At 56.0% G+C, this 12,130-nt stretch overlaps 3 protein-coding genes across 3 annotated transcripts; 1 reads left to right on the top strand and 2 right to left on the bottom strand.

Moving 5' to 3' along the window:
- Nucleotides 1-241: 241 nt before the first annotated feature.
- Nucleotides 242-2,507, bottom strand: RAB24 (RAB24, member RAS oncogene family). Its single transcript, XM_047090622.1, has 9 exons — nt 2,228-2,507; nt 1,998-2,146; nt 1,846-1,914; nt 1,564-1,642; nt 1,388-1,455; nt 1,212-1,311; nt 947-997; nt 745-807; nt 242-619 (listed from the first exon to the last, which is right to left on the bottom strand). Exons 2-9 carry the CDS (start codon nt 2,112-2,114, stop codon nt 555-557), a joined length of 612 nt encoding a protein of 203 aa, XP_046946578.1. The 5' UTR covers nt 2,115-2,146; nt 2,228-2,507; the 3' UTR covers nt 242-554.
- Nucleotides 2,508-2,599: 92 nt separating this feature from the next.
- Nucleotides 2,600-5,987, top strand: PRELID1 (PRELI domain containing 1). The gene is made up of 5 exons (XM_047090596.1): nt 2,600-2,856; nt 3,421-3,646; nt 4,891-5,004; nt 5,118-5,196; nt 5,428-5,987. The coding sequence occupies exons 1-5, from the start codon at nt 2,765-2,767 to the stop codon at nt 5,574-5,576; spliced, it is 660 nt and encodes a 219-aa protein (XP_046946552.1). The 5' UTR covers nt 2,600-2,764; the 3' UTR covers nt 5,577-5,987.
- Nucleotides 5,988-6,228: 241 nt separating this feature from the next.
- MXD3 (MAX dimerization protein 3) lies at nt 6,229-11,886 on the bottom strand. The gene is made up of 6 exons (XM_047090609.1): nt 10,356-11,886; nt 9,997-10,102; nt 9,316-9,345; nt 9,074-9,188; nt 6,813-6,996; nt 6,229-6,738 (listed from the first exon to the last, which is right to left on the bottom strand). Exons 1-6 carry the CDS (start codon nt 10,423-10,425, stop codon nt 6,623-6,625), a joined length of 621 nt encoding a protein of 206 aa, XP_046946565.1. The 5' UTR covers nt 10,426-11,886; the 3' UTR covers nt 6,229-6,622.
- Nucleotides 11,887-12,130: the final 244 nt, after the last annotated feature.

Raw genomic sequence — 12,130 nt, 5'->3', positions numbered from 1 at the left:
ACCAAGATGGAATCGTGAGCTTTGCATTGCCCCAGCCACAACCTCTCACCTATCTTTGTCTCCCCTAAAGAACAGGAAAAAGCCCTTTTGTTTCTCTATTATCTCAGCTGCATCCCTGGGGTGAAGTTACTTGGTTTCCAAAAGAGTAAGAGCTGGTAGGAGCCTTAATATAGGAAGTTAGGACAGCCAGGTGGTCCCAGAAAGAACTAGGTGTCTTGGCACAGCAGGGAGAGGGGCTGAGTGTGATTCACAGTGCATTGATTTTATTTACAAATCAAAAGCCACTTAAATAATCTGAAGACACAAGTGCTGTCCAGGGCAGGAGCCTGGGTCCAAATAAGCCTTTACCCTCCTCGTGCCCATCAGTCAGACCAATGCTGCCTCCATTCCATGGGCCAGCACAGGCAGGTGCCACCCCTGCTGCCATGGGGACTGGGGGTAGCTCAGAGAGTTGACCACTCAACCCCAGATGAGAGCTAGGTCTAGCTCTTCTGGGGGAATCCCTTTAATATCCCCTTCAGCCCCCCAGGCCAGGTGAGCTGAGCGGTGGTGACTCAGTGATGACAACAGCTGTAGAAGTAGGGGTTTGCCTTCTGGCCCAGGTCCACGCCCTTGTCCTCTGTCAAAGAGAGGTGGCAACTTAGCACCTTAGCACCGTTCTGTTTGGGGATCAGGTAACTTGTGAAGGGGGCAAGATGCAGCGGGCCTAGAGGAAGTCTCCAGAGAGGCTGGGGAAGCACACACCTGTCATCACCTGGAAGGCAGCCACACTGACGTAATCCTCTGCCACTTTCTGGAAGAGCTCGTCTGGCAGGAAAAAGGACAAGTCAGTGAGGGCTCAAAGCCAGTAACCCTGGAATCACCCAATAACCCAGCCCTCTAGGCTCTTCTCTGCCACCTCTGGTGCCCCTGCCTGTTCTGCTGTGAGGCCCAGGACAGCACTCACCCACACTCTGGCCTGTCTTGCTGGATGTTTCAAAGAGCTGAGCTTTGATATCTGTAAGGAGAAATGACTAAAGCCTCCTACCTGAGAATCAGGTGGACAAAAAGGGGAAGGCTAGCAATTCAGGGAATCTTAATGGACCCCACACATTCAGGGAGGCCAGAAGACTTTCCCAAGGGATCTTGCCATGGCAGCTAAGGCAGTCCCTATTTTATGATCCACCCAAGCAGCCACTTCCCCCACCCCCAGAGAGCTGAGGAATAGCTACTGTCTGCATAGTCCTGGACGTCGTGGAAGTCCACACGTCGACGCCGCCTGTCCTCCTCCAGCAGATCACTCTTGGTGCCGCACAGGTAGATCTGACAGCCCTGGAGCAGAAGGCAAGGTCAGGGTCACTCCCATGGACCACCAGCCTCTGGTCCTCTGGTGAGGTCTGGCACTTACCTCCTCTAGGTTGCGCAGTTCCTTCACCCAGAACTTTGCCCGCTCAAAGCTGCTGCTGTCCGTCAGGTCTTGATGTGGGACGCACAGGAAACACACCAAGGGTCAGGGGCTGTTCTCTAAGGCCGGCCTGACACCCAACCCTTCTTGTTTGAGGAACAGGCCAGAGCCTCTCTTACCGTAGCAGACGATGGCAGCCTTGGCACCCCGGTAGTAGATTCGGCTCATCGCCTCGTAGCGCTCAGAGCCTGCTGTGTCCTGAAGGGCAGGGGGCGGCTCAGCCCTGGCCTGAGTTACTGAGCTACTCCCCAAGACTGCAAACTACTATCACATCCTTCAGACCCCTATTTTTAAACTGGGGTTTAGAGAACGGCCTCTAAGAGACAAGTCAGTCAGTAATAGGAGAACCTAAGCCTCCTCAGGATTGGGTGATCTCAGGACTACTTGCCCAGGGGACTTACCCAAATACCTAAAGTCACCGTCCGGTCTCCAACGGACATCACCTTGGCCACGAAGGCGGCCCCGATGGTCTGCAATCAGGGGGAAGCGATCAGGGCCGCGGGTGCCGGTCAGCTCCCTCCCACTCGTGCCCGGCCCCGCGGAGCGCACTCACGTTCTGATAGGGCCCCACCAGGAAGCGGTCGTGCACGTATCGTTCCACCAGGCTCGTCTTGCCCACGTACTCCTTGCCCAGCATCACCACCTTGACGTCCACGCGCTGCCCGCTCATGCTCCCGGGGCCGCCTCACCCGCGTCAGGGTCCTGAGCGGGGGCGGAGGCAAACCCGGATCTCCGCTCAGGCAGGCAGCGCCCAAACCTCGGTCCCCGACCCCAGGCACCAACCTACGACTGGAGACACTGCGTCGGCTCGGCCTCCGGCAGTGCCCCCGTCTGCCCCGTTCTCTGGCCCCAGGCGCGGATCCTCCTTCGAAGTCCCCCCAGGACTCGGGGCGGCCTGAGAGCGCGCGCGGCAGCGCCCTTAACGGCGCCGCACGCCGCACGCCACCGCCCAGCTCGTTTGCTGGGCTTAGGCGTCGTTCCCGCACGGATTCCCCACGGAACCTGGGGCCCTTTCAACCTGGGTCAGACCCGCAGCTCAGCGACTCCCGCGGGGGAGGGGGAGGGGTGAGGAGGGAGGGGCGGGGCCGAGGGATCACGTGTGCGGGCGCCGGAAGTGGTGGGTACTGCGCGGATGCGCCGGAAGTTGCGCGCAGCCGGACAACTCCTCATGGCGGCGGCGGCTTCTTGGGCGCGGTGCGGTGGTGACTGAGCTGCGAGCCTGGAGGGCGTGCGCCGAGCCGCGGCCCGGCCTCCGCGTGCCCACCCCGGGCTTTGCACCCCTGATGCTGCTTGGATGCTGAGCCCGCCCAGGCCGGGACGATGGTGAAGTATTTCCTGGGCCAGAGCGTGCTCCGGAGTTCCTGGGACCAAGTGTTCGCTGCCTTCTGGCAGCGGTACCCGAATCCCTATAGGTACGTGGCCCTGGAAAGAGCAGTCCTCCCCTCTCGCTGTTTGGAGATCGAAGTGTGGGGCCGGGAAGGACTCGACATCGAGTCGGAGGTAGGGGATCGGCGGAACCGTGGCCATCTGTAAGTTAAGAAAACCCTATCCGGGAAGCGGCCAGGCCTGCAAGGTAGTGGAAAGAGGCTGGGCCTGGGCGGTGGTTTACTTGAGGCTGTAGTCCAAGGTTCTCTCATTTCGGGGTGGTGAGACAGGAAGAGGCGGGGGAACTTGAGTTGGGAGGGATCTTGAGGTTGGAAATCCGGGCGTTGGCCAACTCCAGTGCCTGTGGCATTCTCCACGGGTGTAATAAATCATGAGGTCCAGCTGGACCGGTCAGTGAGGGGGCGGGAGTTGGAATTTGCCTGCGGATAGGCTCAACGAACTCTAGATCAGGTCCGAGGCACGCCACTTATCACTGCAGGTGATCGTGCCAAGTTTGGGGAAGGCATGGCCATTCTGGGCCAGGAGGCTCCAAATGGGAAACCCAACAGGCGGCATGCTCCCTAGAGTCACCTTTACTCTGATACTTGCAGCAAACATGTCTTGACGGAAGACATAGTGCACCGGGAGGTGACCCCTGACCAGAAGCTCCTGTCCCGGCGTCTCCTGACCAAGACTAACAGGATGCCCCGCTGGGCCGAGCGACTGTTTCCTGCCAATGTTGCTCACTCGGTGTACATCCTGGAGGATTCTATTGTGGACCCGCAGAACCAGACCATGACCACCTTCACCTGGAACATCAACCATGCCCGGCTGATGGTGAGACTACCCTCCCCTTGTTCCCCCAGAAGTAGAAAACTCCAGGTACCTGTGGCTAGGGAGCCATGAAGGAAATTCTATGTCTGGGGCAGATGTGGGTTACTAGGGAGTGATAGCTCTAGAGTGTAACTCAGATGAGCTTTTCAGCTGGTTAGTATCTCTGGACCAGTCTTCTAACTCATTGATACTGAGGGTACGTGTTCTACAGAGTTGTTCCAAGTACTAAATACAGAGTACCCTCACTGTGCCTGGCACATGTATAGTTTGGGCTCACAGGAGTGATGCTGAGGAAGGGAGGTGGTAATTTTCAAACAGGAGTCCATCAAGCCATAAGGAATTCCTTTGTGCCTCAGAGGGGAGAGGTTCTGGGCCTCTTGCCCCATAATTAGAGGAGTTCTGTCTTATGATGTTTATTAAGACATTTATTTATCTGTCTTATGTAATGGATTTTTGTCTGAGATTTTGGTGGAAGAGGTTCATACACGTTTTGATTTTTTTGCATATAAAAAAGCTTGAAAACTTGAAAGAAAGCTAGTGCGGTATTTTCTCGCTTGTGAATATTCTAAAAGCTTTCAGAGAACTCTTCGTTCTCTTTCTCAGCTAATCTTCACAGTGACCCTGGAAAGGTGGGTATTACTCTCTATTATGCAAAGAGGGAAGTGAGGTTCAGAGAGGGGAAGTGTCCTGCAAGGTCACAGAGTGAGCAGGCACCTTGATATTCTCCCCCAGAGTTTTCTGAAGGCTTCACAGCAGACTATCCCGAGGGCATAACCTGTTTTTATAAATTACAAAGATAGTGATCCAGCTGTCAAGATATGTGTTTTAAGTGTTTCTTTTGGAAATACTGGTCCACTTCTCTGATGATGAGCTGTGACGACTGCCAGATTTCCATTTTGGAAATGGGAGCTCAAGAGCTGTAGTGGTGGAAGGCAGGCTAAAAGCACTGCATGGAAACCTAGCAAACAAAATCCAGGACAGGATAGAGCTGGAAGGCACCCTACTGATCTCGAGTCTGTATGCCTTTTAGTTTGAAGAGTTAGAGAGAGGAGAGGTGTTAGCAAAATGGCCTTTTTTATGTTCTTGCTCTTCCTAAAATGCAGATTTGGCATACAGTAAGTGAAAGAAGTAGGTTTTCATTTTATTGCCTTACCTTGTGAAAGAGAGGCAGGGGATCACATTGATGTGCAAGTTTGGTAAAGTGAAAGACACCCCCACAGTTGTGGTTGGCCTGATTCCCCGCACAGGTGGTGGAGGAACGATGTGTTTACTGTGTGAACTCTGATAACAGCGGCTGGACCGAAATCCGCCGGGAAGCCTGGGTCTCCTCTAGTTTATTTGGTGTCTCCAGAGCTGTCCAGGTGAGCAGCTTTGTGGGGGTGCTGGGTCTTTGGGGGCCCAGGCATTTGGCACAAAGGCTTGGCTAGGGATCGGTGGGAAGCTCCAAATCTTTACCCCTTTCTTCTTTTGCCAGGAATTTGGCCTTGCCCGGTTCAAAAGCAATGTGACCAAGACTATGAAGGGCTTTGAATACATCTTGGCCAAGCTGCAAGGTGAGGGCTCTGGGCACAAAGAGAAGCTGGAGTCAAGTCCTAGCTGCCCTGATTTGTGTGGAGTCTGTGGCTATCACCACCCCACTCTAAGCCTGGGACTCCTGATCTCTCCCCTGGGGCAAATACCACCTTTCCAATGGGGCCTGGCCCAAAGAGGGTGAATGTCATGGAGGGGTGATGAAATAGGTCTTCTTGGCATTCTCTGAAGCCAGCCCCTGCCCTTTGCTGCAGGTGAGGCCCCTTCCAAAACCCTTGTTGAGACAGCCAAGGAAGCCAAGGAGAAGGCAAAGGAGACGGCACTGGCAGCTACAGAGAAGGCCAAGGACCTTGCCAGCAAGGCGGCCACCAAGCAGCAACAGCAGCAGCAGCAGTTTGTGTAGCTAGCCCAGGCCCTGGTGCGGTAGGACACCTGACCACCCGGCTCAAATCCCTCCACCCTTTTCCCCCTTGTACTTTATTATTAAAAGTCAACTTCCAGCCCTTTCTACTGTCTGGGTGGTGGGTTGGGGGTGGGTGTCCCGTTTGCCATTTACAGTGCACCAGGCATGTTACCATGTCTGAGCTGGGCCTGCTTACTCCCGCATCGGGCAGCTGAGGACAGGCACAGAGAGGCGCAGTGAAGTGCCCAGGGTCACAGGCATTGTGCAGATGCAGTGGTAATAAATGCTAGACTGTAAGCTCCATGAGGGCAGGGACCTTTATTGCACTCTCTGATGTGTCCCAAGTACCTGGAACAATGCCTAGCACATAACAGGCACTCAATAAATACTTGTTGAATTCAGTCAGCCCTAGCTCTGGAGTCAGAAAGCTTTAGTTTGAATCTTGACTCCGTGCTTTCCTGGCTTTGGACCTCAGGCAAGTCATCTCACTCAGCCTCGTCCCGCCTATGAATTGGGGACAGCCCCCAACTGTGAAAATTAAAGGGACACTGCTGGTATGGTCAACAGTGTCAGTAATGGCTACTGATCTCATTTCCTCTTTTCCAGTTTGTCTGCGGCTGGGAGTTCCCCATTTTCATCGGGCAAGACCATGTACAGGAAGTTAGTAAAGAGGCTTTTAATGAAAATACTGTACAGTATCTGGGACAAAGGCCAGAGAGCCTTGTCTAGGAAGGAATGTGAGGGCCCAAGAGGCTTCCTGCCCCCTTGGGGACAGCAGAGCCAAGTGCTACAAAAAAAAGGCCTGGAAGAGTGGCCCAGGCCTAAGCTGCCTGCCCCGTGGGGCTCAGGGGAAACCCAGGCACCCCTCCCCCAGGAGGCACAGCCGGCGGCAAGGTTGGGGGCAGGCACCTATTCCCACACAAGGGTCCTTTTAGTCCATTGCAACAGGAGGTGACTCCGAGCAGCCCCTGAGGCTTTGGGGAGGACTCCTGCCAGCAGAGCGGAGAGTAGTCTGAGGGTAGAGGCCCACTTTGGGGCGGTGAAGGTCATAGCCAGGTGGTTCTGCTGTGTGAGTAGCTGTGCTCCTGGCCTGCGCCGAAGCCCCGCAGCAGCTCAGCCTCGCCCCCGAACACCAGGCTCTCCACGTCCACCTCTGCCTCCTCTACACAGGGAAGGGTCCAGTCAGCAGACCCGGCCCACGCAGTCTACACAACCCCTCAGCTTCGGGGTACTCACCTTGGTCTGAGTCCGAACGCTCCGACGAGAGGCCCGAAGAGTCCAGGCTGTCTGCCCGTGGCCGCTCCCTCTCACCTGGCCCCGCCAGCCCCCGGAGCTGCTCCAGCTGCTGCTGCAGGCTCTGCTGCTTACTGCGCAGCTTCTCCTTGAGCCGCCGCGCCTGCTGCTCCTGCTCCTCAAGCTTCTGCAGGTCCCAAGGGAGCGAGGGGCTGTGGGGTCAGCTGCCTGGGGGCCCGGGGCTCATCCCACCACACCTCAACAGTGACTGTCCGCTCCGGACCAGGGGTGTCTAAATTTGAGCCCCAGAGAGCTCCCGCATCTTCCGGGAAGCCAGCCCTCCTGCCCTCTGGGCCCATGTAAATGGCCTGTGAACGCTCTCGTGTTGAGGAGTTGGGGAGGGCGGGCACCACGATCTCAGGCCTTCAGAGCCTGGTCCAGCGATGTGAAAGGAGTCTTGTAGTGGCGAGCAGCAGGTTTTGGAGAGGACTGCCGCACACCTGCAAGTGGGCACCACGGCTCAAGGTGGCCACCTCCAGGTAATAGCCAGTTACAGCCACATGCAAATGGGCTTGGTGCTGCCAGACATCCTAATTTCTTTAAGAGAAGCTGGAAAGTCAGACTTTTTCATGTCAAATGTCCTTTTAAGTGCTGCCAACTAATTTAAATTTTTAGAAAACTGTAGACCGAACCGAGGGTACCAGTTTGTGACTCCTAGTCAAGACTCTCCCAGGAACCCTGTGCCTTCAGCATTAATCCTCCTCAAGCTCTGCCAGCCTGGGTTCCAGGGACTTGGAGGGCCAAGGGTCCTCCCACCAGAGCCTTTGGTGGGCAGAAGTCTGCATTAGTCAACAAGAAGGGGAGTACTGGATGAGGGGACACTTGTACTGGGTGCAGAAGGATAAGTAAGAGCTGCCTAGGCAAAATGGGGCAGGAAGAAGCATCATAGCAGAGGGAAACTGAGAAGAGCATAGAGACTTAAGCTTTTCTGGTGGGGCACAGGGATATGGGAGACCAAAAGCTGACCAGTAGCAAGGCCTGAGTTGTGAAGGGCCTGCAGTTTTGCAGGAACTGGGACTGTTCTGTCAAGAGCCACGGAAGGTTTCCAGCAGTAGACCTAAGGAGATCTATGTGCTACAAAGAACATTCTAGGGCAAGATGGAAGACGGCCTGGAGAAGGCAAAACAGGTAGGGCCAGGACAGGGGATATAGGACTTCAAGGAAGGAGCAATCCCTAGCTCCTGCCCATGGGCCAGCCAGCACCCAAGGGGCACACATTATCTCTCCAAGAACCACGCCAGGCAAGCTCCATGTGAGAAATGGGCCTGCTACCTGACCAGGGTGTCCTTCAACAGAGTTCAGGGATGCAGGCACTATGGGGTGGTGCTGACGTTCCCTACACTGTGATATACTTGCTGCATAAGCACCTGGATCTCTCTACCACAACCCCTGGTGCCTACAACAGGTCCTGGTAGAACAGGTGCTCAATAAACACTTGAAGGAAACTGCAAATCAGGGAACTTGGGCCTGGGTTATGGTTCTGCCTCTCATTAGCTGTGCTGCTTGGTCCTTAGCCTCCTGTGCCCCCATTTCTTCCTAGGCCAAAAGGGCCAAAAGGACAAGAAAAGGCCTCTTGTTTCCAAGGCCACTTTTAGTCCATTCCCTAAGCTCCCATTGGGGGTGGGAGTAGGGGTGCTGCCTGGGGCATACCCCACTCCTGTCCACCAGGGGGTGCTGAGCTTAGCCCAGGCAGCGGAAGGGCCCTGGGAGGATAGGTGACTGACTTCCTCTGACCTTCCCCTCTCCTGGCCTCTGGAACTACTCTCCAAAATGGTATCAGAGTAGAGGGCTCAGAACCAGAGGCCTTGAAGGATGGGAGAGTGAGAGAGTGAAAACCAGCCCTCTGCAGTTCTAGGGACCCTGACACATGACACATCAAAGTATTGTCAACAGACATGTCCCTCCTTACAGAGGAGGATAAAGTCCAGAGAGGCTAAGTGACTTGCCAGTTAGGATTGAAGTGATATAATAGCTGTAATAGCCGTGAACATTTACTGAGCAAACTCAAGCCTCATAACAATCCTTACTTTCTGCTTTTCTTCCTACTTCACACATATGGAAGCTAAAAGCATAGAGAACTGTCCCATGTCACACTGTTGACCTATGACCTCAGGCCTCTCTCCCCAGTTCCACTCAGCCCCTCCCTACTATACCTCTCAGGAGTTCTGGCAGGTTGGCCCCAGGGTGCAGGGGTAGCTCCATACCTGGATATGCATCCTGGCCCAGCGCAGAAGGCTCAGTGTGGTGTACCGGGCACAGTCAGCCCCGAGGGGCATCTGCTGTTTTAGCTCTTCCAGGCACCTCTTCAACTGGGCCCTCCTGCAGGGGAAGGGGTCTGGAGGGCAGTGCCAGCCCAGCCTTGCTGGCCACAGGGGCAGTAGGGGAGGGGAGGCCAGAGGGAGGTGGTTCCTGGGGCCTGGTGATGTCAGGCAAAGCTAGGACTCACCTGCGCTTCTCCAGCTCGTTGTGCACAGACCTGTCAATGCCAGGGAGGATGGGGTGAGGGGGTGTCAGCTACTACCACACCCTCAGTCCCAGGGGCTTAAAATCCACTATAGTTGTCTGCTCCAAACTAGCCCAATGTGGGGATCTTGTGCCGGCCTTGGGCACTGGAATCCCCAGGAGAGAAAGAGACAAATGGGGCCAAAAGCTGGGAGGCCTGCCCAGGTGGTTGTGGGGTCCGAAAGAGGCCACCTACCAGCAGTCAGGAAGGGCTTCCTGGGCAGAGATGACAGTTGAGCTGGGCCAGAAACAAGCTATCCAAAGTGGGTAGTGGAAGGAGAGGCATTAAAATTGGAGGGAATAGCATGTGCAAAGGGCTGACACGAGAGAAGAGGAGGAAGCCTGTGGGAGAAATCGAGTGGGGTGAGATGTGGAGTGTGCTAGTGTGAGTGGAAGAAGGACCCTGAAGTATCCTATTTATAGCTCCTGACACAACAGGGGTGCTCAAGAAATAGTCCCTGAACGAATAGAGGGGAGTGAGGAGATGGCAGGAGAGGTCTGAACTGCCTCCAGAGTGAGGATCTGGCCCAGAAGATGCAAGCAACAAGGAGGAAGTGGGCAAAGGTGAGGCCCGATGAAGGGACCCATCCCCCCTCCTCTCCCCACCGTCCCCAGCACTCCTCACCGCCCACTGTCCAGCGTGCCAGAAGCTTGGGGGGATCGCTTCCTCCTCTTGTTGACTGGGCCCGGACTGCGGTGCGGGCACAGGGACGCGTAGCCATGCTCAGCTTCTGCCAGAGACAGCCCCCGCCCGCTTCAGGCTGGGGCTGGTCCCTGCAGGCGCCCCTGGCAAGGCACGGTCAGGGAAGGGTTTTTGGCGCCAGGGCCATTTTCCCAACCCCACCACCCCGCCAAACTGAGAAAAGGTGCCTCAGGGTTACTGCCTAAGGCCATGCATGCATCCTTCCAGTTGGGAGCCAAGTCTAGTCCAGGCCTGTGTCAGCGAGGTTGCTACCTGGAGTCTGACCAATGTTTCTTCCTCACCTCTCTCGCGGCGCTCTAGGAACTCGGCCGCCTGCAGCAGGACCTGGATATTGCTGGCCACAGGTTCCATGTCGGAGACAGCTGGTGGCGGGCGGGCCTAAGGTGCTGGCCCGAAGAGCGGCTGCACCACTTTTGTTACAATGTAACTGACACGGTGCAACAAACACAGGGGCCCCGGCCCCGCCTCCGAGACACCCCGCCCCCGGACGGCCCAGTTCTTGGCCCCGCCCCTCTGGAAAGGGACCAGGGAACCGCAGCCCACCTCCACGAGCCAGCCCGGCCCCTCAGACTCCCAGGGCTGCCACGGGCGCTTCCTCCAGGCCCAGTTTTTGAGTGAGTCCCCAGGCTGAATGGGGCCGCATCTTGCCCATTAAGTTCAGCGACCCCACGCTGACTACTTGGAGTATCAGGGCCTCAGTTTCCAGCCCGGAGTTGATAGCGAAGACTCTGCCCTTAGAATGGTAATCCGGGCACCCGTGGTCTCTGGGAGGCCCCAGCTCGACTCCTGCACGTGGGCGCCACGGAGGCGGGGCCAGCGGGCACCTTTGCCCATTGCCTACTGTGGCTTGCTGTCGTCACCTTCAGGGCGGGGCCGGGGAGCTTGTGAGGCACTATTGGCTGCGTTCGGCCCCACCCTCCCCCTCCGCTGGCCTACAAGTTCGGGCGGGAAAAGGAGCAGGTTTCAAATTTGAAAACCCGGGCGATTGGGCGGGGTTGGGCGGGAACGGAACTGCAGTGCGCAGGCGCCAGGGGAGGGGGCACGGATCCAGCTCCCAAGGCTCGGGGGTCTGTGCCCTAGCCTGCCTGCCATCTGCCCCTGTAGACCCCTGCTAGGCCTCAGCTTCCTATTGTGGTGAAGGGGAATGGTCTCCTGGCTCCTCCTCCCCCTCATCTGCAGGGAAACTATTGTTGCTAGGAAAATGTCAGTAGGGGGTACCAACTTCACAAACCAGGCCATACTCTGGAAGCAGGCGACTTAGTTTGTAGGGGAGCCCTGGGTTCTGGAGCCGACAAGGTTGGGTTCCTCTCCTGTCCCTGCTGCTTCTCAGCCGTGTGACTGAGAAGTGATCTCACTCCTGTAAGTTCAGGAAGCCCTGTGACAACAGCGCTGTCGCAGGACAAGAGCCCTTGCCCATCTGTGCCCAGTATGCTGCAGCTGACTTCTGAGGCCAGGGCAACCAGACGCAGGTTTCTTCCTCCCACTGAGCCCCTGGTTGCCTGAGTTCAGGTCCACTTCTTTAACATGACGTTTTAGCTTTCTAAAGGAGTATATGCAGTGACTTCTAAGGGCAGCACCAGTAGGTGTGCCAAACCTGCGGGAACAGTGACAGTCCTAACCGTGGAGACAGGAAGATGAAAGCAGCTGTTACAGGGTGGAGAATTAAGCCAGGCTGGGGCTGAGTGTGAAATGGAGAGGGAGGAGGAGAGGGAGGATTCTTTTATTAAGAGACAGTCCTGGGGGGCGCCTGGGTGGTTCAGTTGGTTAAGCCTCGGACTTCGGCTCAGGTCATGATCTCGCGGATCCTGAGTTGATCATGAGTTCGAGCGGCGCGTTGGGCTCTGTGCTGACAGCTCGGGGCCTGGAGCCCGTTTCAGATTCTGTCTCTCTCTCTACCCCTCCCCTGCTTGCATTCTGTATCTCTCTCAAAAATAAACAAACATTAAAAAAAAAAAAAAGAGTCCTGGGAAACACATGATACAAAGCAGTTAGTCCTTGAGGGGAAAAACCTTCGGGTTTCTCTAGGAGTCACTCCTAGAGGAACCACTAACATTCT

The sequence above is a fragment of the Lynx rufus genome, unplaced genomic scaffold (genome assembly GCF_022079265.1).
Source record: "Lynx rufus isolate CCGP_SWC_20201006 ecotype Redwood Valley unplaced genomic scaffold, mLynRuf1.p SCAF_1, whole genome shotgun sequence".
In the NCBI taxonomy this organism is placed as follows: domain Eukaryota; kingdom Metazoa; phylum Chordata; class Mammalia; order Carnivora; family Felidae; genus Lynx; species Lynx rufus.
Note: the sequence above shows the minus strand (reverse complement) of the source record. Positions and strands in the feature narration are given on the sequence as shown.